The sequence below is a fragment of the Athene cunicularia genome (genome assembly GCF_003259725.1).
Source record: "Athene cunicularia isolate RWA chromosome 4 unlocalized genomic scaffold, athCun1 chr4_part2, whole genome shotgun sequence".
In the NCBI taxonomy this organism is placed as follows: Eukaryota; Metazoa; Chordata; class Aves; order Strigiformes; family Strigidae; genus Athene; species Athene cunicularia.
The window spans coordinates 32,252,950-32,276,343 of NW_020799099.1; the positions used below are offsets into that span (position 1 = coordinate 32,252,950).

Consider the following 23,394-nt stretch of genomic DNA (forward strand, 5'->3'; position numbering starts at 1 on the left):
GATGTGATGGACTGTGGTAAGTTCCTGGTGATGTTTTTAAAATTGCCTCCCTTCCTTTCTGGCCTGTAGCTAGTTCTGCTCTTACTTCAGAGTTGTTCTTTCTAAGCAATAACTGCTGGTGTGCAGCTGTGCTGAACTCCAGGGCAGGAGTTTATATCTTACCTTATCTACTGCTGGCATCACACTGGCTGTGGGGTATGAGAAGGCTTGAAGAATAGAAAATGAGTCAGGTGGGAACAAAATTGTGCCACTGCTATTTTTGGTGAGATTTTTCCTCTCCTGTACGTTTTAAAATTCTGTAGAGAAGAAGAAAATACTGCCCACCTTTGATCCACCTAAACCAGCACTTGTGCTGGGAAACACCAGAGCAGAAAACTGATAAGAAATAATAATTTAAAACTCCATGTTAAGTGTTATGTGGCCATGACAGCTGCTTCTGTGTGTTATTCCAGGACCTTTGTTCCCAGTCCCACTGTTGAAAGCTGTTCACCTGATCTGTTATTTTCACAGTCGATACTGATGTAGAATTGAGAGCTTCTTAAAATTCTCATCCAGATCCTAAGCTGAGATCAGTTCCTTTGACCTTAACTGACCCTTTCTGATCAGTATAGCCCATAAACTCAGAACTTGCTTTGGAGGGACAGAGATCTGCTGCTACATACTGAGAGAACACATGTACAAGTGTGGGCCCTCTGTTGAAAGCATCAACCCTCTGCAATTTATGCTGTCTGAAAATTATGCTATCATCTGAATTGCTGAGGGGTGCTTTGGGAAAGGCAGAAACCTTCTGGCTCACTGAGTGCGTATACTGTCGTAGAGTTAGAGTGGCAGGTGGGCTTTTCAAAGCTATTCCTTATAGAGCAAGGACACAGAACTGCCACCTAGATCTTTCTTCTTTTTTCTCACTGAATCTGAAGCTTGGAGTCAATAGACTTGAGATGTGACCCCTACCTCTGTTCAGTAGCAAAGGAAATAATTGACTAATAGCATTCTTAGATTTTAAAAAAACATACTCAAACTGTGAATATATACCATTGAAAATAGCATCGTGCTTTCACAACTCTTGACAAATGTAGAATTTGGATATAGCACTGTAGTGTCTTTCATAAGCTTTATGGGTATCTGTTAGGTTTGGAAATGCAGTTTCTCAAAATGTTTACAGAACTTCTGCCACGGGAATGTCCTAGTTAATGAATAACTGCTCAGCATGCCCTTTACTAACATGTGATTTTTTTCTTTGATGTTATGCGTGATCTTGGCTTAATTGGATATAGCTTTAAAGACCTACAAGGGCCTTTCTGAAAAAGCAGTTCTGCTGATTAAATCTAATGACTGGTCAGAACTGGAATTCTGTACATTTCCCTGCCTTCCTCCAGTGGTGGGGAAGCCAAGCTGCTGCCAATCTCAAGGTTTCTTGTTGGTTTTGTTTGTTTGTTTCCCTCCTGGCACCCTATCCCCAGGATAAACCAAACCACAGGTCAGCACTTTTGTGCATCTGTGCATTTCTGGATTTTGGAGACATTGAGATTTAGGAGGAGAACTTGGGTTTGGATTACACCATGAGTTATGAGGGCTCTCTTTTATTTTTTTCTTCACAGAGGTGTTCTTTTTTAGTTACTATAGAGAAATTTACTTTTGAAAAACAGCATGTGGAATAATCTGTGGGTTTGGTTATGTTGTGGTCTCCATAACTTGCACTGTCGTTTCCTTGCTTTTCTGTAAAGGAGGTGCTAGTAGTTATGAGATATAGCTGATAGGGTTCTCCATTGTCTGCCTCTGCCAACCACTAAGGCAACTGTTTGCAACCACAATTCTTCACAGAATTGCTCTTGCTTCATAATAGTCAATATCTTAGTCATCATAAACTATTAATCTGCAGTATCTCTGTAGTAGTTATTTGTGATGTAAGAGTGGATAACAGTGTTAGAAAGGGACAGAGGGTGCACCTTACAGGCTGTCATGGCTTTTCCAAAACAGTGAAAAACCCGGCAGACACCAGAAAGGTGATGAACAAGGTAAAAGTTGTATTAACGTGATGTAGAAGCAGAGTTGTCGTTTTTCTGCCACTTCTGCCCCTGCAACAGAGTATATTTTCCATAAGGCATCAGCTAGTCTGTAACTTCAAGTCAATATTTATTTAGGTTTATCATGACTGATTCCTTTCATGGCCAAGTGCTGCCTGGTGCCATGTTCTGCACGTCCGGTGAAGGAAATGCTTTGGAGAAGTTCAGCCTAGACTTTGAAACAAAACCAAGCCTGCCTGAGATTAATTCCAAACCCAAACAAATTGGGTAGTAAATGGTGACTTCAGAAGCACTTCAAGGTGAGATGTGGGGATTTTCCATGAGACTTAGGTCTGAACTTTACGGTATTGTGTGGCTGTCAGAATTACCATGCTAGCGATGACTTCTCAAAGCTGAGTATGGAGATCCTCGTGCCTGGGAGGTAGATATGGTATTATCACCATTCATATAGATGGGGAGCCAAATCCCTGAAGCTTTATGTGATATGTGAGAATGATGAGGCATAAACCTGCTCCTCTGGGCATGAAGTATCTATGTGGCCAGACTCAATGCAGCTGTGTTTTGAGGACTGTGGAGGATCTGAATCCAGCCTGTCAAATCTGAGACAACTGCTGTAGTTATTCTGTATCTCCTTCAGGCATTCCAAGCTATGTGTATTTTCAGTGTCTCAATGAAACTCCCTTTATTTACAGTATACCTTATTGCAGTCAGTAGTAGAAACAATTCAATATTTACACTTAGAGGACCAGAACTGGGAAATTTAGGCTCTGATTTGGATTTTTTTTTTTTTTTTTGGCATTGGTTACCTCTCCATCGCATCATGTTTTATTTTTCCTCAACATACAGGTTTTTGAAGGTTTTCTTCATTCAGTACCTATGATTTGCTGCTACAATATAGAACAAAGTTTGATATATCCATTTAATGTCACCTTTTGTATCTGAATCGTTTGTTACTTTCTATTTGTCTTTAAAAAATACTGTTTGACACTAGTTACAGACACCTTAATGCTTTATAGTTGCCACCCGTTTTCAGTACATATTGTGTTGTGGTGCATCAGTAATTTATAATAATATAGGAATTATTTTTGCTCCCACTGCATGAAAAACCCTTATTCTAATCTTATTTATTATGTATTTGACATGCTTTGAAAGCCAATTTTAAAATGAAGGAAAGGAGAAAAAGGCAGCATCTCAAAAAATGTAATAGAAAGTGATGTGTTTTGTCCACAGTGTCATTATGAATAGGAGATTCAAAGCAGTCTGGTAGGTTTGAGGACTTACTCTTTCCTCTGCAAATGTAAGCTTCAGTGTGCACATTACCACTTAAAAAATGTTATCATGGAGAGAAGAAAGTATAGCCAATAGGACAAAGCTTTTTCATACTAATTGTACTGTCAGTGGTCATGAGATGTAATTGTCCATCATATAATTGGAATATCCTGTCTTAAACTGATTAATTTTCTTTGAAAAGAGGCAAAACCTCTTGTCTTTAAAACCAAAAGATCTCACGGGCTCTTGAAGGAAAGCTCAGACTGTGTGTTCCTAGGACAAACTGGAGTAGAATGGCCAAGTCCTACACCTCAGAAGGTATAACCCCAGGGAAACAGCTCTGCAGAAAGGACCTGGGTGCCCTGGGGGACAGTAAACTGTAAGTGGACCTGGCATCCAGTAAGGTTTGGCTAAGTAAGCAGTCTGGGCAGTATCAGCAGGACCAGAGCCAGCAGAGAGAGGGAAGTGATTAACTCCCTCTGCTTAGCATTTTTTAGACCGTATTACAAATACTGTGTCCATTAGAAAGAAAAAAAAAAAAAAAAAAAGGGGGGGGGGGACTGGAGGGACTTGAGCAAAGGGCCACTGAGATGCTTGGGAGCTAGAACACACGCACTTTGAGGAGAGGCAGAGGAATCAGCCAGGAGAAGGGACAATTTGAGGGGCACAGAACAGCAGCCTTCTTGTGTATTAAGGACTTTGAAATCCCCAAACTCCCACAATCACAGAGATTCCTTCACTGAAAGTCAGTTGACCTTCCTCCGTAACTCCACTGTTTTCAGAAGGAGGGTCTAGAAAATGGAGGGACTTGAGGATTTCCTCCGTGTTGGCCAGCAGCAACCTTTCATTCAGACAAATACGGGAAACCTGTGTTCATTTAATACTCCTTCCATCCCCGTGGGCAGTTTGCAGGAGGTTAGGAAAGTATGTAAGAATGAAGAAGACATACTTTAACTCCTCTGCCAGCATGGAGAGGCTGAACTTCATGCTGGCATTTGAACAACAAATAGTCCACATCAGTCAGTATTCTTCTAAGCTAGACTCACTCTGAAAATTAAAATAAATTCCTTCTTTAATTGTCAATTGTTGGGTTTCAGGTTGTGTACAACATGAAAAAAAGTAAGCTAATAAAGTGTGGTTGTGTGACGTTCAGTCCCCTTAGCTATTGCTGGTTTTGGCATCCACTAGTGTGACTGCCATCAAAACCACCAAATACGCTGCTCTGCGTCACAAAATACTTTCTGGATGTCTTAGCTGGACATCAGTTACTCCCTCCAGTTACTCCCTGTGCTACAGTAAAAATGATTGCAGTTGAATACAAACCCCAGATCTTCAGTATGGGTGACTGTCAGTTTACTACCCTACCTTGCCATAACATCCCGCAGCGTACGCAAGGCAGCTTTCCCCCCTACAACTGAGACATTGATTATCTTTCTTTTGTTGGAGGAAAAATGTACACGTTGAAGGTTACCCTGAAGGATGCTCCAATCTGGATGCTACCTTAGCTTGTGGTTATTTGTTCATGTAGTTGTAGTTTATGGGTGAATGAGGTTTTTGGTCCAAATGCAAAATGTCTGGCTCAACTTTGGGCTTTTGTTAGAGAAAAGCAAACCAAAGCAACTCTGTTCTCCTCGCTGAATATTTTTAAACCAGTAGGAACTGTGTACTTAGTGAAGGCCATAATTTGACTTACTGCCTTTTTTTTTTTTTTTTTCAAAATTCCAGTGTATGTAATTGTAAAAGGAGCCTGTTATTTGGTCTTTAGTTTCTGATCATGATGGCCTTAGAACCATTCTTTGTTTTGCTATAGAAATACATACAGAGAAATCGAATTGCCTTGCCTCAGCCCCAATACTGTTCAACAAATGGTGGTTTGAACAGTTGATGGAGAGAGCTTCCACCACTGATGATGTGCCTGAATGTTAGTGTGATGCTGGCTATTATGGCTGGCTCTGCAGTTTGAAAGGGAGAGGCAAAATAGGTTATGAAGAGTAGCTGTTTTTTCAGTGGTGACGATTATATCCTCAGATCAGGATTGGGGTTAATTCTGTCAAAAAACCTCCATGTTCTTCTGAGGTTAAGTACAAATGCAGGTTTCCTGCAGTTCATCTGACATATTTCACCCTTAATGTCAGAATCTTTTTTCATGCACAAAGCTTATTGTTGCTAAAGCAGACAGTGATAATGCAATTGGTGATACATTATAGGAATTGTCTTTGTTTATGTGGGAGAACTTAATTAATAATTTGGTTTGGGAGGAACGAAATCCTGCATTATGTTTATAAATCTTTTTTCCCCATGTGTAAATGTAATGTTTATATGCTATTGAAACTGATACAGGAGCTACTTTTTTTTATAGATAATCAGGCATGAACCAAAGAGGGTGGAGATGTGTATCACTTTTGAATTGGAAGCTTTGTGATGGAAAATCCTATTTGTATTATTTCTATGTTTCCTGTGCTTAAAGAATCATTTACAGTATTTTATTTTAAATAATATTTCTGAGCATTGTTGTAAAATATGTCAGCATTCTATCTCCATGGGAATATCAAAGGTGAAATTGAGTATTTTATCCTTAAGAAAGGAGTAGGTTAATTGTCCATGCATTCAAATGACTTGTAAATTGCATGGGTTGTAATAGAAGACATGGGTTCCTCAAATGCTATTATGAATCTCAGCCAAGTCAGATCTCTCTTTTTCATGCAGGTATTTTTGGCCAGAAGCTGGAAGATACTGTCAGATACGAAAAGCGATATGGGAACCGCCTGGCTCCTATGCTGGTGGAGCAGTGTGTGGATTTTATCCGGCAGCGGGGGCTAAAGGAAGAAGGCCTTTTTCGATTGCCTGGGCAGGCTAATCTTGTCAAGGAGTTACAGGATGCATTTGACTGTGGAGAGAAGCCTTCTTTTGACAGGTAAAACCCTCCAGCTGTCCCCCACTCCCTGAAGCCTAGATGGGACACGTTCTGCTCTACTGGCTGACCCACAGTGCTGTAAAACAAGTGGCAGCAATTGATAGAATGACATTCTTTTTTACAGGTTTTTTAGTATGTTTCCTATTATCACTCTAAAATGTCTTTTTTTTTTTTTTTCCCCCCTGACTTTGATGTCTGATTTCAAAGCATTTCTAAAGAATTTCCATTTGTGAAAAGCTAGTTAGGAAAAGTATTGCTAATGGTTTGGCTTAGCCAAAAATATCTTCCACAAAGGAAGAATCTTTCCTATTACCAATTTCAGTCTATTCTGTTACCTATAAAACTGACTGTAAGGGAAGTCTGCTTTTATATATTCCTTTATAATTTTTGGCCCTTGTTCTTAAAATAGAAGTCACTGTGACTGTTACAACAAACCTACATGATTTTTGTGGATCCAGGTCCAATTTGTATTGCAATATTTATACAGTTTTGCAAAGATAACAGGAAGTTTTTGGGCCAAGGAAGAACTCAGACCTGTTCACACAGCTGTGTATGACATCAGTTGTTTGTAAGATTAATTTTTTTGTGCAAGTTCAGCTCTCCTCCTATAAGCATTGACAGTGGTAGTCCACATATTCAGAGCATGCAATCAGAGAAACAGAACCAGTGGATTATGAATGCCACATAGCCCTTTTAGTCAGAATTAATACAATGGTAATGAAAATCCAGTTTAAGAGACTGTTAAACAGTGGTTGTCCTCAGTGTGTGCCCTAAGTAACATCTGTAACACACCTCCAAAGTGGAATAGGGATCCTTCACTCCAGTTGAGGGTCTCGTGAATTAAGAGGAAGAAGCAGTTTCCATTTATTTTGTGGGACTTTTGACCGATAGCAATGCAAGTAACAGGAAGGAAAGCATAGCTTCATCTTTTAGTGCAAAAACATGCCATGATATGAACGTGATTGCTGGAAATCATTTACCTCCCTTCCCTGTTCCTATGAAGTGAGCAAATCTGTTATGCATGAAGGTATGCATATCACAGATACACAGAAGGCAGACATCTGTAATGCTGTTTTATCTCCAACAGTTTCCTCAGTCCTGACCCTCACTTTAAGAAATGTCAAGCATTTATAATGCTGGAAAAGAAAAGTGAATTTTCTGCCTATGAGGTTTATTAGGTTTTTTTATTGGATGGTGAGAGTTAGGATAATTAACCAGAAAACAGCTTTAAGGAGCCAGAGGACTATAGGGAGTGACAGTGTTAGCTGGTAAATGTTTGTTGCATACTCACTGATTGTTCAAATACTGTGTAACTTAAAAACAGTAAAGAAGCACACGTTGTGAGTATGTTTTCCTTACTTGGACATTAAGATAAACATTACTGGTCATGTCTCTGGAACAACCTCTACCAGAGATATGGATACAAAAGGTTATTTCCATTCCTGTAAGCCAAATAATTGTGAAGGAAATGCTGAAGTAAAGAAGCCACCCCCAAACTCCAGGAAGATGATGAACACCCCACTAAGAGGTACACCTTGAAAGAGATGCAGAGGTTCTGTCTATTCAAAACAAATGAGACCAGGGCTCAGCTGCATAATTTTTTTTTTTTTTTTTTTTTTTTTTTTTTTTTTTTTTTTTTGCAAGGTTATCTAGCAACATCTGTAGCACACACTAATGAGCCCCAGGAACAGGCATGGAAGCTGAGCTTTAGCAGATGAAATGGAGAAGAGATTTTACATGCTACTGCTGTGAAGAAGGCACATAATCTCTACTACAGCAATTAGAAACATCAGCAGGAGTTGCCTATAAATTGCTGGTCCTGCAGTTCAGCTTCTGAAGCTGAGAATTTATAGAACACTGACCTTGTATGTCTGCATGTCTCATTGTGAAGGATACTTTTTCTGTTTAGTTTTTCTCATTTGAGCTTGGAGTGGTGTGATTTAGGTGTAGTAATGGTCCAGAAGTCAGGCAGACATAAATTCCAAGTCAGAACGTGGCAAAAACCTTCATGTATTAATTTGATCTTGATCTTATAGTTGGATAAGATGTTGCTGAAGAATCATGAGCTATGTGTATAAGAATGGAACCAGTATTTGGAATTTCTCAGACTCACAGAATGAGAAAACCCTGTAGCTGATCTGAAACATCCAACACCCCAGCCCCCTGAGTATGAAAACTGGAACATCAGCATTTCTCACAGTCTTGGAAAGGGGAGGCACAGCTTCTGCAACTGAAAACTGCTGAGGCCTTTTATGTGAAGAAAAAAAAAATAAAAATTGTATGTCAGTTTCAAAACAAATCAATAAATACCTCACTCCCTCTGTATGTATCTGCACATATTATGAAATCTGCTTTAAGGAGCTAAAAGTGCAATTAGGCAGTCGGTCATGCTTGCTGCTATTTGAGATGTCCTTGGTATTTCCAGTACAGCTCCACCTCTGTGTAAAATTGTCCCCTCCAGGGAATCCATTTTTCTTGCCCTTAGGGTATTTGTTTCTCTCTGCTTGTGTGGCTTTTATTTTAAATTTAAAGTCCCTCAGCTCCTTTATCAATAATACATTTGTAATGATACAAAGCGGATTATGACTATTCGTTCTGTAAAATTAGTGTAGTGAATATGGCACTGCATAATGAAAATAACATAAGGCTTTGATTCTACAATTTCTACCTAGAAGGAGTACAAAATTGGATTTCTCTTTCTATATTACCTCTTTCCATCTGTTGTTCATCACAATTACTACCAGATGACATGAGAGTTAAGATTGCTCGGGGACAAAAAAACACTTGAGATATCGCTGAAACAAATATTAATGTTCATGTGATTGATCAATGTATGTGGCTTGGATTTTCATAACTCCTGTAACTGATGTATATAGTCCAGTATTTCAGAGAGTTTACAGTTACATAGCTTACCTGCCTGCATTTGTGTGTGTGCACAAGAGAGAAGGAAAGCACATGAATGCATATTTAGCAAAACAAAATCCCTATTACATTCTCTCATGGGTATGAATTCCTCTAAAAAAGAACACAGTACGTTGTAGGAAAAAATATTACTTACTGCTCTAGTCACCATCACAATCAGCTGAGAAAAGTGTATGTGATACCTGGCAAAGGCTACCTTATTATTTACTGGAGCCAAATAGTCCAGAATGTAGAACTGGTATGTTCCTGTGCATTTAATCACTGGGATTTTTGAAGCGAAGTAAGACAATGACAAGGATGGTACCAATGTAATATCCCCAAGGTGAGAAGGACCACATCCACAATTGTTGTTCTCCTCCAGAGACAAAGAATGTTTAAAAACTTTGGTGAATGCAAGAAACTGGACCTGTCTTAGCGGGGCTGCAGACTGCACTGGCACTGTACAGACTGCAACTAGACATTGACTTGGAAATCTCTGGTTATGAAAATTATTCTTCTATTTTCCAAATACAAGAATTTGTGTTTGAAACAAATAAGAATTTGTTTAGAAGCAGATAGTTCTCCACAAGGAACTTTGCCTTCCTAGTGGGGAAAATGCAGTAATTGCTAAACAAAGTATTTTTTATGGGAAATGAAGCCTTTACTAGAAAGCTAGTTCCTGCCAAACAAAAATGGCCTTAGGCCTGTGAAAATTCCTGTTTGTTTCTGCCTGTTCCAGGCTTCCTTCCCTGATTCTCACAATCTGCTCATCAGTTATGCCTCTGGAGCCCCTTCCACATCCTTTCTAATTCCAGTCCTTTTTCTAGCTAGCAGAAATAACCTCTGCATATGGCACAACTTAAAGAGCTAGTCTAGCAATTCAGTACACATTAGGAGACACATTTCTACTGTGATGCAAAGGTCGTTACATCAATTTAATTGGTGTCCTGCTGTAGGAGAGTGTGTTTTTAGCTATTGGCAATGAATGAACATTTGTAGTTGCTTTGCCTGAATTTGAGTTTCAGAAATGGAGTTGGGTGTGTCAGCTGTGTTTAAAAAAAAAATAAAATTAAGAAGGGAGCCATGTACTTCACTTGCCAATGACAAATGAGATGACAAATGACTACTTAGATGGCCATGGTCACTTAAGGAAGGATGACATTTTGTTACTATGTGGAAGGTTTGAGAGTGTGTTTCTTAAAGCATCTTTCCTTAGGGTTGCAACATTTGTGGCTCTCTTTTCCAGTAAACAAGAACAGGTAATTTATTTGTGGTGTTTCTCCATATATGCTTGCAACCCCTGCAAAATCTTGCAGAAACTTAACAGCCTTTGTGAACAACCTATCAAATGATAAAATAATTAACAGTGTATTCACTGGAGCAGGTTGGGTTTTTTTTTTTCCTGATGGGAACCCATCTGTTTCTTAGGCCTCTGCCCACCTTACCTGAAAGCACTTGTGTCTCTCTTTTTTTCTATATTTTTCTAAGTAATTTTTAATGTCCTTCCATGGAGTTTGCCTTCTCATTTTTCTGTCCTAAAGCATGACTCTGTAACCTGAGTGAATTGGCTGCTGTTCTAATTACTGAAGCGTGTGTCTAACTTGGAGTCTGTCAATCTTCTGTATTCCTTCCGGTTTACTCCCCTCGAAGGTAGCATGGATTGTAAAAATCTGAGCACAGGGACAAAGAAGCAGAACATGTTTGGCTTTTTTCTCTGTCTACACAGAAAAATAAGAATTGAGATGAGTGTTAACTTAAAGTAGAGCTGAAGCTCTTGTAGCAGCAAGGAGAGGACAGACAGTTTAGGGCTTAAAATGGTGAATCTTTCATATATGTTTCACCAGTTCTTGGCAAAATTTCATCTGGTACTTAGATTAGGCACGTTACTGCTTGTACCAGGTATGCATTATATAGGAAAATGATATGGAGAGTAATGCTGTGAAGATACCTACACAGGGGAACAAAAATCACGTAGGTCATTCACCTAGTTACGTTGCACATTTGACCTGACCTTTGAATTTCTGGACTAAAGCCTGACTCCCAAAATCAGTTGAACCACTCCTGATTGACCATAACATTCCTGAGCACAGGCTTTGCCCTCCTAGCCTCTGGGCACTGGCTTCTCAGCCATAACGGAACGGTGCTCTGATTCTTTATATGTGTAGTTAGGCACATATCTAATACTCCCTTGATGTTGTTTACTCAGAGTTTCATTACTGGTTTATCATGGACATCTTGCTTAAGCTGTCTGCAGGCTGGCAGCAAAGGTGCACACTGGGCAGCCAGTCAGGAACTCATCCTCGCATGTCAGGAAGACATCTCTACTGGTCTGAGAGCTGCTCTAAGGACCTGAATGCCACTCAGCAGGAACAGTCAGTGGATGTTGTGGTGGTACAGGGTATCTTTGTCGCTGAGGTAGTCTCTCTGTTTCCAGGATTGTGATCTGTGACACTTCTGAAATGATGGAGCTGTAATTTTAGTGATTCCAGGAGGTAGGAATACACAAACTGTTTGAACTGTACTGTTCTACTTTATTTTATTACCAGAACTCCTAAATTGAATTATAGCCTCACAGCTTGTTGTTCCCTACTGTTTGTTCTTTATGGAAACTGTTTATGTGTCATCATGATCTAGAGCTATTTTTGGCACAGCATTAATCTTTCTGTAATGTGACCTTGCCCTGTTAATTCATCTGTGAGAGTTTATGAGGAGCTTGTTGGCTTTGTGCTCTGAAGCGCTGACTCCAGCTCTTTGCACACACTGTCTGCTTGCCCGAGTGTGAGGGTTATGCATGGATTTTTGGTGACCTGATGGGCTTCAGTAATTTTTGTTGATGGTAGAGAGGGTGGAAAAACTCCGGGTGGTGTAATTGGTCTGACAGCCACGTCCACAGTGTCTGTGGTATCACAAAGGAAAGTGCTTGTCAAAACAGCAATGCCATCAGGGATATCAGTGACAAAGTTCAGATGAATTGAGGCTGTGAAAATGTGTAGTCTGATGACTAAGGAGAGGCTGTGGTGCATTTGCATTTGTAATGCCTCTTCGTGGACAGTGGTGAAATGGGGGATGCTCTTTTGGAAACATATCAACAGTAAAGCAGTACTGGTGTTTTAGTGAGGTAAGTAATCTTTCTCAGACTTTCCAGCACAATGTGCTGAAAGAGACTATTTCTCAGATTGCTGGTGCTTGCTGTGATGAAATTTTCTGCTTTGTGCTTTGTCATTCCCATTTCAAGCTTGTAATTATTCATTGTTCACTTGGAGAAAGTCTGCCTCAATTAATGAGTGTTGTTCCAACTTAGGTAACAGAGGATCTTCTGCTGGAATTGACGTACTCTATTTTAATACTTGTTAATGAATATTTTTAGTCATGTTAATTATGAATGTGTAATCATGGAGCACTTTGATATTGCACTGCCAGATGGCAAAAGAAATACTAAGGTCAGTGTATTCGTTAAGTTTCTGTAGCTGTAATTGTCCTAGCATATAAGCAAGGCTGGGTTTGAAGGGAGAAATACTGCCTTGTCTTAAACTGATCAGTTGTAGCTGGAAAAAGTCCATGAGGAGACTGGAAAGATCCATGCCTTACAAACTACACAAATACCCTCAAGGCAGAGATACACAAAGGCTGTTGGTTGACTTAGACTGTGGCTAGGACACTGCAGACTGGAAAGGGAAATAAATGATCCCAATCCTCAAGAGAACTTGCAGTTCAGCACAACTTTGAAACTCACAGCTGTCCTCTGTGGCTGAAATGCACTTAATGGTACTTTTGGATTGAAACACCTAAAATACAGATGAATTAAAACTAGAGTTTGCCATTTCTAAATTCTCCTCTGTATTTTTTTTAAAAAAGGTGCAAAAAATAATACTAGACTTCAAGGTCTAAACAGGTCTCAGATTTTATGAGACACTTTTAGTTACATTATTATAAAAATATTGACATAATTTTATACCAATATTTACACTGAAAGAAGAAAACTTCTAGCTTTCGTCTGACTGTTGCTAAATGCATTTTTGAAATCCAGTTCTTAGAGGTTTGCAGGCAGTGTGTGTGTGTGTGTGTATGTTTATGGTTTTTTATGCTACCAAAATCTGTATGATAATTTCTGTATACCTAGATTAAGTCCTAAGCAGTTCTCCAGTACACTTTAGGAAAAAAAAAAAAAGCAACGAACCAAATTTTGCAAAATCTTACTTTGTAATCCTACCATCTTGTGGCAGTCTGCAGTATTGCCTTAGCATTCAGTCAGCAGAATCAAATTTAAAAAAACCCCAAAATTAGTTTTAAAAATGGTGAATGTGTCCCTGTCTACTAACTGGGACCTGGATTTCTAACCCCAGCCCAAAAAGCACCTTTCTGTAGCCTTGTACACAGCATGTACTTCAGGCGGCTAGTTTGAGAACATAAGACTTCTTATTGTTTCCTTGCTTCTCAGCATCCTGCCTTCCCATTTCTCTCAGTTCTTCCAGCAGTCTTGAGCACTCAACTAACCCCTGGCAATGGTAGCCTATCAATACTTCACATTGAAAGGAGATGGTTTATAAATTACATCAGTTTTCAGGGCTTTTGTCCCCTGCAGCCTTTTTATTCCTCCGTTTGCTGTGCCCTCAGGGAGCACGTATTCCACTTCACACCAAGGAACTGGTGTAAAATTATTCTTATGTACTACACAAAGCATGATCCTGGCAGTACAAAGAAGGAAAGATGATACTGCTTAATCCCCTCACTGGGAGACCTGTGTGTTAACTTTTAGTTGTTCTTTGTAATTTCTCTCACTCAACCTGTTTGAATCTTGTATTTTGGAAAGGCCTCTCCAGTTTTATGCAAATTGTCTCTGGAAAAATGTGGTTCATTCCTTCAGTAAGGTCTGGGGATAATAAAGGTAATAAAATAATCAAATAAATTTTTTTTTTAAAAGTAATAGAATAATAAAAGTAGTAATAATAAAATCTTCAGAAAGATCATCAGCGCTGAGCAATCAGAGTTAAATTCTCTGTGAATTGATGGCCTGTGCTCCCTTTCATGCTGCAGTGTCGGGCACTGTCCCGAGGCTGCCAGTTCACATCTGCTCTCCCTGGCTGCTGCTTTGCTTCAGAGTCTGACTAGCAAAAGTCCTTCCCTCTGTATTTGCTTTTTGCTTTCCTGATGGACCTACAACTTAGGAAAGTGAAGATCTCTGTAAAATTTTCTCCCTGGATAAGGCTGAATAGGGGCAACAACCTGCGCTCTAAAAACTAGCAACAAGACATATATTTTTTATATATTTATATATATATATATATAAACAGCAACAAGACATATAAGCAACTACCTGAGAGATCATTGGAGTCTGAGTTTGAAGCCCTTGGGTTGTACAATCTGTAAGGAGCTTTGTTAGCCAGAATGTCAAGAAGAGGTTCAGATCACTTAGTTTGCATCTGGATTGGGAATAGATAGAAGGCAAAGGTTAGAGGCCAGATCTGAGCTAGCACTTGAAATCTGATAAAGCAGTACAACTATATCTAGTTTCGTGTTTAGTACTGTACCTTACATATGCTATATATGCATCTGAGGAGTGGGATGGGGTAAACACAGGATTCCTGGTTTGGATCCAAGCCAGCCTAGAAGTAGAGGGTTGCACTCAAGAGACTGGAATTTGAACCTTTCTTAAAGACGTGGATTTGCATTACTGCTTTGTTTATAAAATTTCTCTAGAAAACACTTTTTGGAATTTTGGCTGGGAATTACTAGTGATTGAAATAGAAATGTTTTCTGGGAATTTATTTCAAGGAGGGTGGTGATGGTTAACATTTAAATATATACAGTGCTTTATCGTTTCTCTTCTGTTTTGACTTGGATTGTTGATACCATATTACATTAATCTAAGGTTGTTCCCATCATTCTTGTTAATGTTTAACTTAGTAAGAGCCATTATTGTTTTAACAGATCAATCCAAAATAATGATTAACATACCTCTAGCAAAGCTTAAATACATCAAATGCCAGTGGTTCCCTTTGAGAGACTGAGTTTAAAAAATGTTCCAAGTGTGAAGTCTTCAAAGAAAAAGGAAATACACAGTAATGCACATTGTGGAAATGTCTGTGCATTTTCTGTTTCTTTTGAATGAAATCTGCATAATTTAGTATCTTTTTTTTTTTTTTTTTCAGAAGTCAGAGCGAAAGACACTGGCGTGCAGTACGACTTTTTATCTGAACTAGAGAAAGCATGTAGAACATTCCAGTAAGGATTTGAATAAATGCCTGAGTAGCTAAACAGAGATGGAGCCAGAAGTAACACAAGAGACATTTCTTCATGCTAACATTTAGTTTTTATCTATTTCTATCTATTTCTATTTATTTATTTTCAGGGAAGTACTCCTAAATTACCACAAGGTAAACCTACACACCACAGAAACATTTAAGGAAGTTTTATTGCATACTCTGAACTTGCAATTTTGATCTTTCTCCCCATCTTCTTATTTTTAGTATACCTGATAAACAGTCTAGGCTTATACTAGCTGTATGCAAAAAACCCTTAAATTTCTGCAAATGTAATTCTGAGAAAGCATGTGTCATACTAGGTCTTTGACTGTCAGCCCTATAATATTACCTGTTGTGCTAGCACTCTGGTATTTTTGGAGTTTGGTGACTTGAAGTGCCTTAGCTTACTCGGAGAGGATAGAACTAAAACTCATTTCCCATGGATTTATGGTTCTGTATGTAAAGTATATCCAGGTTTTCAGTGTAACGGTACAGCTGAAAGGCACAGTAGTCATTTTTTGTGACCTGTAGGAAAAAGATGCATTCCAGGGAAAGAACTGTAATTCAGATAGGGAGATTTCAGCTAAACAACTGTGGAATGTATGGTCTCCTTTAAAATTTGCTTACTTAATACTGATACCAGAGGATATGGTGGTACAGTGGAACTGAGACATGCTGGGTGTGTTTTGGGATCTGGGGCCATCTCTGGTAGAAGAATAATTCCCACTGTGTAAACATATTGCCTGGTTTCTGGCTCAGGTGAAAATGAAAAGCATCAGTCAAGATGGATTTTGCCTACCTGTTGTTAGATGCCTGTCAGTGAGAGCCAGGATCTTTTCAATTATCTGTCCCTGAAAATAGGGCCTTATGGGTAATTATTTACAGTAATAAATCAACAGAGTTGACAGACTCTTGCTTGCAGGTATCCTAAGTTCTTTATAGGATAAAAAAAGGAAAGACAAAAACCAGATTATAGATACAATCTATAAATGTAGATACTGCTGAAGAGTAAGATCTGGAGTGACAATGGAAAAGTAGCAGTTTTTAGCCTGTCAAATCTCACAGTATTATTCCAGTTCACAGTAATGACCTTCTTGTATTCCAACCCAACAGCAATACAGATGTGCACACGGTGGCATCACTGCTTAAGCTGTACCTGAGGGAACTCCCAGAACCAGTCATACCATACGCAAAATATGAAGATTTTCTTTCCTGTGCCAAAATGCTCAGCAAGGAGGAAGAAACGGTGAGTTGGCAACTTGAGTAAGATGAAATAAAAGGCTGGCCTCTTATAATCTGTTCCAGTTTTGAGGAGGAGAGAAGCTGGTGGTTACCTATCCTAATTTAAGATGTGAATCTAGTAATTGAGGCTGGTTTTATATGAAAATTATTGCCACCTAGGTCATTTGGAAGTCTAAATAAAGACACATAGCATGACCTTAGCTGTATTTATTACATGTCACTGAATCCAGTTCAAGTAAACATCCCTGTGGTCACAAGCTTCCATTTTGCATGAAGGAGATTTATATTTTGGTGGATTATCGTTCTGAACTGTAAAGGGAAAGGTCTTAGTTGTTGCTGTCCAACTCTTGCCATTAAATCAGGGGTCATTTTCTTCTAAATGTCAGGATGCCAACTTTTACTGACTTATGGTTGAAGGCCTACTGACTCTATTCATTACCTATCACTGAATCAGAAAGCCTCAAAAAGATGGAAACAGGCAACTGGAAGCAGGCCGCCTTCCAGACTCTTTTAAAACAGCATAACACGGATGAGCAAAATAAGGATTCTGACTCATGGTATGTGCAGTGCAGTGGTATGATCCTACTGTCTGAAGACATAAGAAACTGAGTGCTTGTTTTTACATTGTTCTACTTACGGGTAATGAGGTCAACCCTGATATTTTCTTTACATAGGGTCATTCTGTTGATTTCAGTCTGCTCCCCTAACTTCCTAAGGTGGTTATTTCTGTTTAGTTTATTATTTTTGATGTTTCAAATCCTGTTAGAACTGGAATCCCTCCTACTTAATCTTCTCAATTAATTGAGTTCCTATTCATCTTTTCCAACTGAGAGACCATCTCCTTTCTGAGCCTTCAGTTGATGACTACCAACAGCGGAGGGGGTAGTTGTTCCCAAGTGATGGAATGCAGGGGGAAGGAAGATCTGTGTCCAACTGTCTTTTATAGTCATAATCTCTTAGACCTGCTGAAATCAGACTGGTTTCTTCACTGTCCTTTACAGCTTGCTACAAGGTGCAAATTTTTGTCAGATGCTTGCAAAAGGTGGGAGTGTGCTGTTCATCTGGTTTAATTTGAGCTGCTCCTCAGAGCTAAGGCTTAAGCTATTTGCTTGTGCATGTTGCATATGTCTCTAACCATTGATAGCTCCAGTGTAAAGCCACCTGACAGCTCCACAGTTAATCATCATGCAGGTTATACTTGCAGTGATACTCATTTTCAGATTAAATTTTTAGTCATTTTATATTGGCTTAGTCTAGAATGTATTTATGTAGTTCCTCTGCAGCTATGCCGTGAAGCACTTTATTAAATTAATTTTGAATGCAAGATTCATATTACAGTGGCCTGTTGGTGCTGGCAGTTTGTGAAAAGTCAGTACTATAGGTGATGAGCCACTTCAGTCCTCTTTATGGTGGTTTAGCAGTCCAGCTGTAAGGCTGTCCAACTAGACTTCCAGCTGATCTTTCTCCATGCAGAAGTTAAAAGTGTTTATGGAGAGAGCTGTGCATCTTGTTCCTTTTCTTAGCCCACAGCCAGCAAACCTGTGCACTATCATGGTCCCCCCATTTTGATTTGTGTTTTCATAACATACTGTAATCCAGAGCCCACCGATACTGGCAAAGTACCAAAACCCCATACTGAAGAAGAGTCTAAAGGCACTGGTTGGTGAGGAGCATAGCCAGGGTCTGTTTCCACAGGGCACAGAAATTAGTGTGTGATGTTCTGCTTGTCCCATTCCCAGGGTGGGCACAAACTGAAATAGCCATTTATGGTCTGAATCTAGTATGGACCAGAACTGGGTGAAATACCCAAATAGTCTGTCATATGAAAATGCCAACTGGTTCAAACCAGAACTGATCCTGGAAACCTCAGCCTTATTATCAGCAGGAGGAGGAACAGAGCTGCTGGTCAAAAAAGGAAAGAGTAAAAGAGAAGGGAAAGACAGGATGAAACCAAGTTATCTGTTTACTTATCTTTATCCAGGGCTGATCCTGGTTAGACAGACATAGCTTTCTCCATGCAAAATGGGTTCTACAAGCTGTTCCTGATGGTAACTTGTATATAGCATTTAACGCTGCAGTTTTAGTGATGTGTTTATTGTCTTGTAAGTGGAATTGCTGACATTTTTTGAATCTCTGGTAAAATACTAAGCAACTGTGTCTTGTGACTTTTTTTTTTTTTCTTTTTTTCTTAAACCACTTAAAGGGCCTGAAAGAACTGATGAAGCAGGTGAAGAGCCTGCCAGCTGTCAATTATAATCTGCTGAAATATATTTGTAGGTAAGTGCTCTTGCAGGAATATGACAATGGTATTTGTAACTGTGAGCTGACAGACAAACCTATCTGTGTATGTGCCCTGAAGGAAGAGCATTACTCACAGTCAGAGGATTGGTGAACTTAAGTGAATGCATAAAAAATAAAGGTTTACTGCATGACTAATTACTAATTTGCTCTATCAAGGTGCACAGTTACTCCCTTTCATAAGCAGGCCACACTCAGCAAGAAACACGAGCAAGTAGAAGTGAGTATGTAATGTCCTCTTTATAGGACTCTGGTTTTCCCATTTCTAACTGCAGTTATGGGCCTTGGCTGTACACTCGTGAAGCATGGTATCCTTGAAAACTGTGTATGTCTTGTAGTATTTAGCAAAGTTTTGTGGATACATGTAAGATCTTAAAAACCATGTCTTACACAGTTGCAATTTGTGAACTTACAAAAAATTCCTGGCATAAAGAAACATTTTTAAAACAATATAAACTTTTTTTTTTTTTCCAACTGACAGTTTGCATTTTGAGGATATTTCGAGTCAAGTAGTTGATTAATTATGCTAGAGTAAGTTACCATCTTCAACAGTTATCTAGTAGTCAGTCCAGATTGAGATTTAAATTTTGTTATCAGTGTATCATTTTGAAGCAAATCTGAAGAAGTTGAGGAGAATAGCCTTGAGCTTTCAACAAGGAGGATTTGGAATGTAATACATGAACTGTGTGAAGAAACCATCACATGCTTTGACTCTTTTTTTTTTTTTAATTTCCTTTTAACTTGTTCCTTAAAGGCTTCTTTTTTCCCCACAGATTCCTTGATGAAGTCCAGTCTTATTCAGGCATAAACAAAATGAGTGTGCAAAATCTGGCTACCGTTTTTGGCCCCAACATCCTTCGCCCCAAAGTGGAAGATCCCCTGACTATCATGGAGGGTGAGCTCACTGTACATAACTTGCAGTAGAAAGAAGGAATATCTTCAATATCTTCATGTTTATTAACAGTACATACCAGTCAGTGTAGTATTTGCAGTAAGTTCCATATAGGTTTATAGACACAGAATTCTTCAGCCTGTGTGAACTTCTGGGTTAAATCTTGCAGGTTACTCTAAAGTGCAACATTGCAAACAGGCGTTGCATGAGATTGTGATGCCTTGGCAACTTCATTAAAAATGTACTTTTTCTCTCAAAACTTGAGGCAAATATGGCATGTTCTTATTCAGCACATATGGTGGGAGTGCAGTTAATATTTTACCTGTGGTTCTTAAAGATGAGAAGAAGTTAGTACAGGTTCATACTGCAGTGACCCATGTAGAATTGCTCACAAGGCAGTGGTATATGACATGCCTTCTTGCACAACAGTGATCAGATTGTCAGCTGCATTCTCTTGTATACAGCAGTGTTTCAGCTGTAGCATTTTGCTGTGATTAAGGCAGAAATATGGCCATGATAATCTCCTCCTATAATTTCCTCGTAGGCTTAATCTTTGTGACTTTAATTTTCCATAAACTACATGACACCTTTTCTCCCTCCAAACTCTTTTTTCTTAATATGTAGGATTTACTTAACTTTATCAGAAATTAGGCCTGTACACAGACCTTGCACTGAAGATTTTGCCAAAACTCAAAAATGCAGTGTTCATAGTTTGGTCTTTTCCTGTGAGTTTGATGCTTTTACTCTTTCCTCAGAGACAACAATTCCCCATATGCTTTGTTCATTTCTGTGTTTTTCTGGAGTCTCATGTGTCTTAACACAGCAGCTACGTTCTTGTGAACAGAAACATGGCGTTTCCAAATCATGTGTGAAAGCAGAGAATATCCAGGGTTACTGTCTGAACAGTAGCTCAGACGAGCCAGAAAGCCTTCTAACAGGGAAAGGGATTTTAATCGTCATGTTCACTTTAATGTCTGGATTCTCGTTGTCACAGAGAATGATTTGATCATGCATTTGACTCAAAAGGGTTTGCAAGAGCAGGTGTCCAATTTATGTGCATGTTTATTCTGACTGTGCATGAGTATCATCAAACCTGTGGCTTCATATACCCTTAAATCAGCATTTGTGGCTTCCCCCTGGTTTCTGTATGTGCTTCTCTCAGATGTCCAGTTATGAACGCTAGTGTCTAAATTACAGTGCAGTCAAGTGGTACACACACCAAGGGGTTGTTCTTTAAGAGGAAAGGTAGCCAATTGTTAAAGCAAGTAGCAAGCTGTGGTCCTGCATCAGTTCTGTACCGTGCTATAACGTGGCATAGTTTCCTGGTTGCATATGGTCTCACCACAGAGCAGTTAAAGGCATTTACATTAAATTAATTCTGTCATATTATTGCCCTGTTGTGCTTCAGAAGACTAAAACATCTGTGTCCCAGTGATGCAGATCACTTGCCTGCCCATTTTTCTCTTAAACTACTAAATACAAGCACTGTGCCAGAATAAGACTTTGCTTTTAAAAACGATCACCACATTGATTTGAAATGCATCACTTACAATTATGTTATCCTTTGCTACTCATTATTTCTTCTGTCGTCTTTGTTGTGGAGGCTCTCAAAATATCAGATAATAAAATAAAATTTATTTTTAATACAATCAATTGGCACTCCAGCAAACATACAAATGGCAGATCCAAATATCCATGAGAGGAGAAAAAAGAACTATTACTACACAGACTCCTAGGATTTAATGACAATCCAGATTGCTCGGCCACTCACCTAAAAAGTGAGGGCTCTCCACCTTAAAGAATTTCTTTGGGCAGCATTCTGACCCATGCGGAAACCTCAAGGAGTTTCCTTGGGTGGCATCCTGACCCGAGGGGAGAGTCTTCGAACGCTGAGTGCTGCTTCAGGAAGGACGAGCTCAAAATGGCTCTCCCAGGGGACTCCATTTATACCAGAGCCAAATTTGACCTGTGGTCAATATCAGACCTTGTTGGCTGAGGGCCCAAATTATCATAAAGCCCTGAGAATAAAGGCAGAAAAAAAAAAAAAAAAAAATCAGTGGCCACTACATTTCAGTAGCCAGGAAGCCCCATTTTCATCGTGTGGGTGCATCTGCCACAGCCTTCCTGGGATGCAGTTACTGTCATGGCAGTAGCTTCTTCACAGAAGTTCCAGTTCTTAGGGTGTCTGTGTGGCCTGCTGTTTGTGGAAGGAAGAGGTGGTGCTGATCTGGCCCAGTAGCCAGAGGCACTTCAGTTGTATTAAACATTCAGGGTGTTACACAGATGGATGCACTACATAAATGTTAGCATATGATGAATGTTTGCTAAGTATTTCTGGAATGTGACGGATAAAGTAAATCTATGCCCTAAACAGAACAGGCCATTAATGACCATGTCCTTGGTGTCTCCTTTCAGGTACGGTAGTAGTCCAGCAGCTAATGTCAGTGATGATTAGCAAACATGAAGAGCTGTTTCCCAAGGATGCAGATCCTCAGATGGGACTAGAGGTGTGGAACAACAACAATGAAATGCCAAAGAAAGCGATTGCAGGGCAGCTACAGAACAAAGAGAACAACAACACCAAGGAGACAGCAGTGAGGCGCTGCTCTTGGGACAAATCTGAGTCTCCCCAAAGGGTCTCCAACTGCTCTCTGCCAGGCAGCAAGACAAATAGCCCCAGGAACAGCATCCAGAAACTAGATGTCACCAGAAGCCCACCACTCACGGTGAAAAAAAATCCTGCTTTTAATAAAGGCAGTGGCATCGTCACCAACGGGTCCTTCAGCAGCTCTGTGGAAAGCCCTGAGAAGAGCCAGACCTTACCAAACTGTACCCTGCAAACCAGGAGAACATCATCCCTGAAAGGGCCGGTGACTAAGATGGGCACGCACAGTGTGCAGAATGGAGGTGTGCGGATGGGTGTTTCCAGCACAGACACAGGGCACAGCAACACCCTCAACAGCCGGATGCCGGGCTGGGTGCCCAATGGCTATGTCACACTGAGGGACAACAAGCAGAAGGAATCGGTGAGTGAGTCAGGCCAGCACAACAGGCTTTCCACCTACGACAATGTCCACCAGCAGTTCTCCATGGTGAACTCTGATGACAAACAGAGTGTGGACAGTGCCACCTGGTCAACGTCCTCTTGTGAAATATCCCTCCCTGAGCACTCCAACTCCTGTCGTTCATCCACCACCACCTGCCCTGAGCAGGACTTTTATGTGGGTAACTTTGAAGACTCTGTGCTGGATGGGCCACCACAGGAAGACCTTTCTAACCTGGGTGATGATGAGAACAAAAGCGACAGAAGGAGTGTGGGGGGCCACAGCAGCCGAGCCACCAGCAGCAGCGATAACAGTGAAACGTTTGTAGCCAGCAGTACTAACAATCACAGTGCTTTGCACAGCTTGGTGTCCAGCTTGAAGCAAGAGATGGCCAAACAAAAACTAGAGTATGAGACAAGGATAAAAAGGTAAGACTGTTTGGCTCTGCCATCTGACTGCCTTTTGCAATGTAAGTCCAAGAAGTTTTCCCTTCTCATGACTTGCTACCAATCTGCACAAGCTGCAGTCACTGGGTGCTTGCCACTTGAGTTGCCCATCTTTCAGTGGT

At 39.9% G+C, this 23,394-nt stretch overlaps 1 protein-coding gene across 6 annotated transcripts in view; it reads left to right on the plus strand.

Moving 5' to 3' along the window:
• The window catches only part of ARHGAP24 (Rho GTPase activating protein 24), a 221,006-nt gene that overhangs the window by 194,619 nt on the left and 2,993 nt on the right, over positions 1-23,394 (plus strand). For all 6 annotated transcript variants that reach the window (XM_026847433.1, XM_026847434.1, XM_026847435.1 and 3 more), the window contains 5 exons: positions 6,000-6,207; positions 16,464-16,596; positions 18,796-18,869; positions 19,664-19,785; positions 22,198-23,254. In XM_026847433.1, the coding sequence (XP_026703234.1) occupies positions 6,000-6,207; positions 16,464-16,596; positions 18,796-18,869; positions 19,664-19,785; positions 22,198-23,254 (1,594 nt within the window). The remainder of the gene's footprint in view (positions 1-5,999; positions 6,208-16,463; positions 16,597-18,795; positions 18,870-19,663; positions 19,786-22,197; positions 23,255-23,394) is intronic.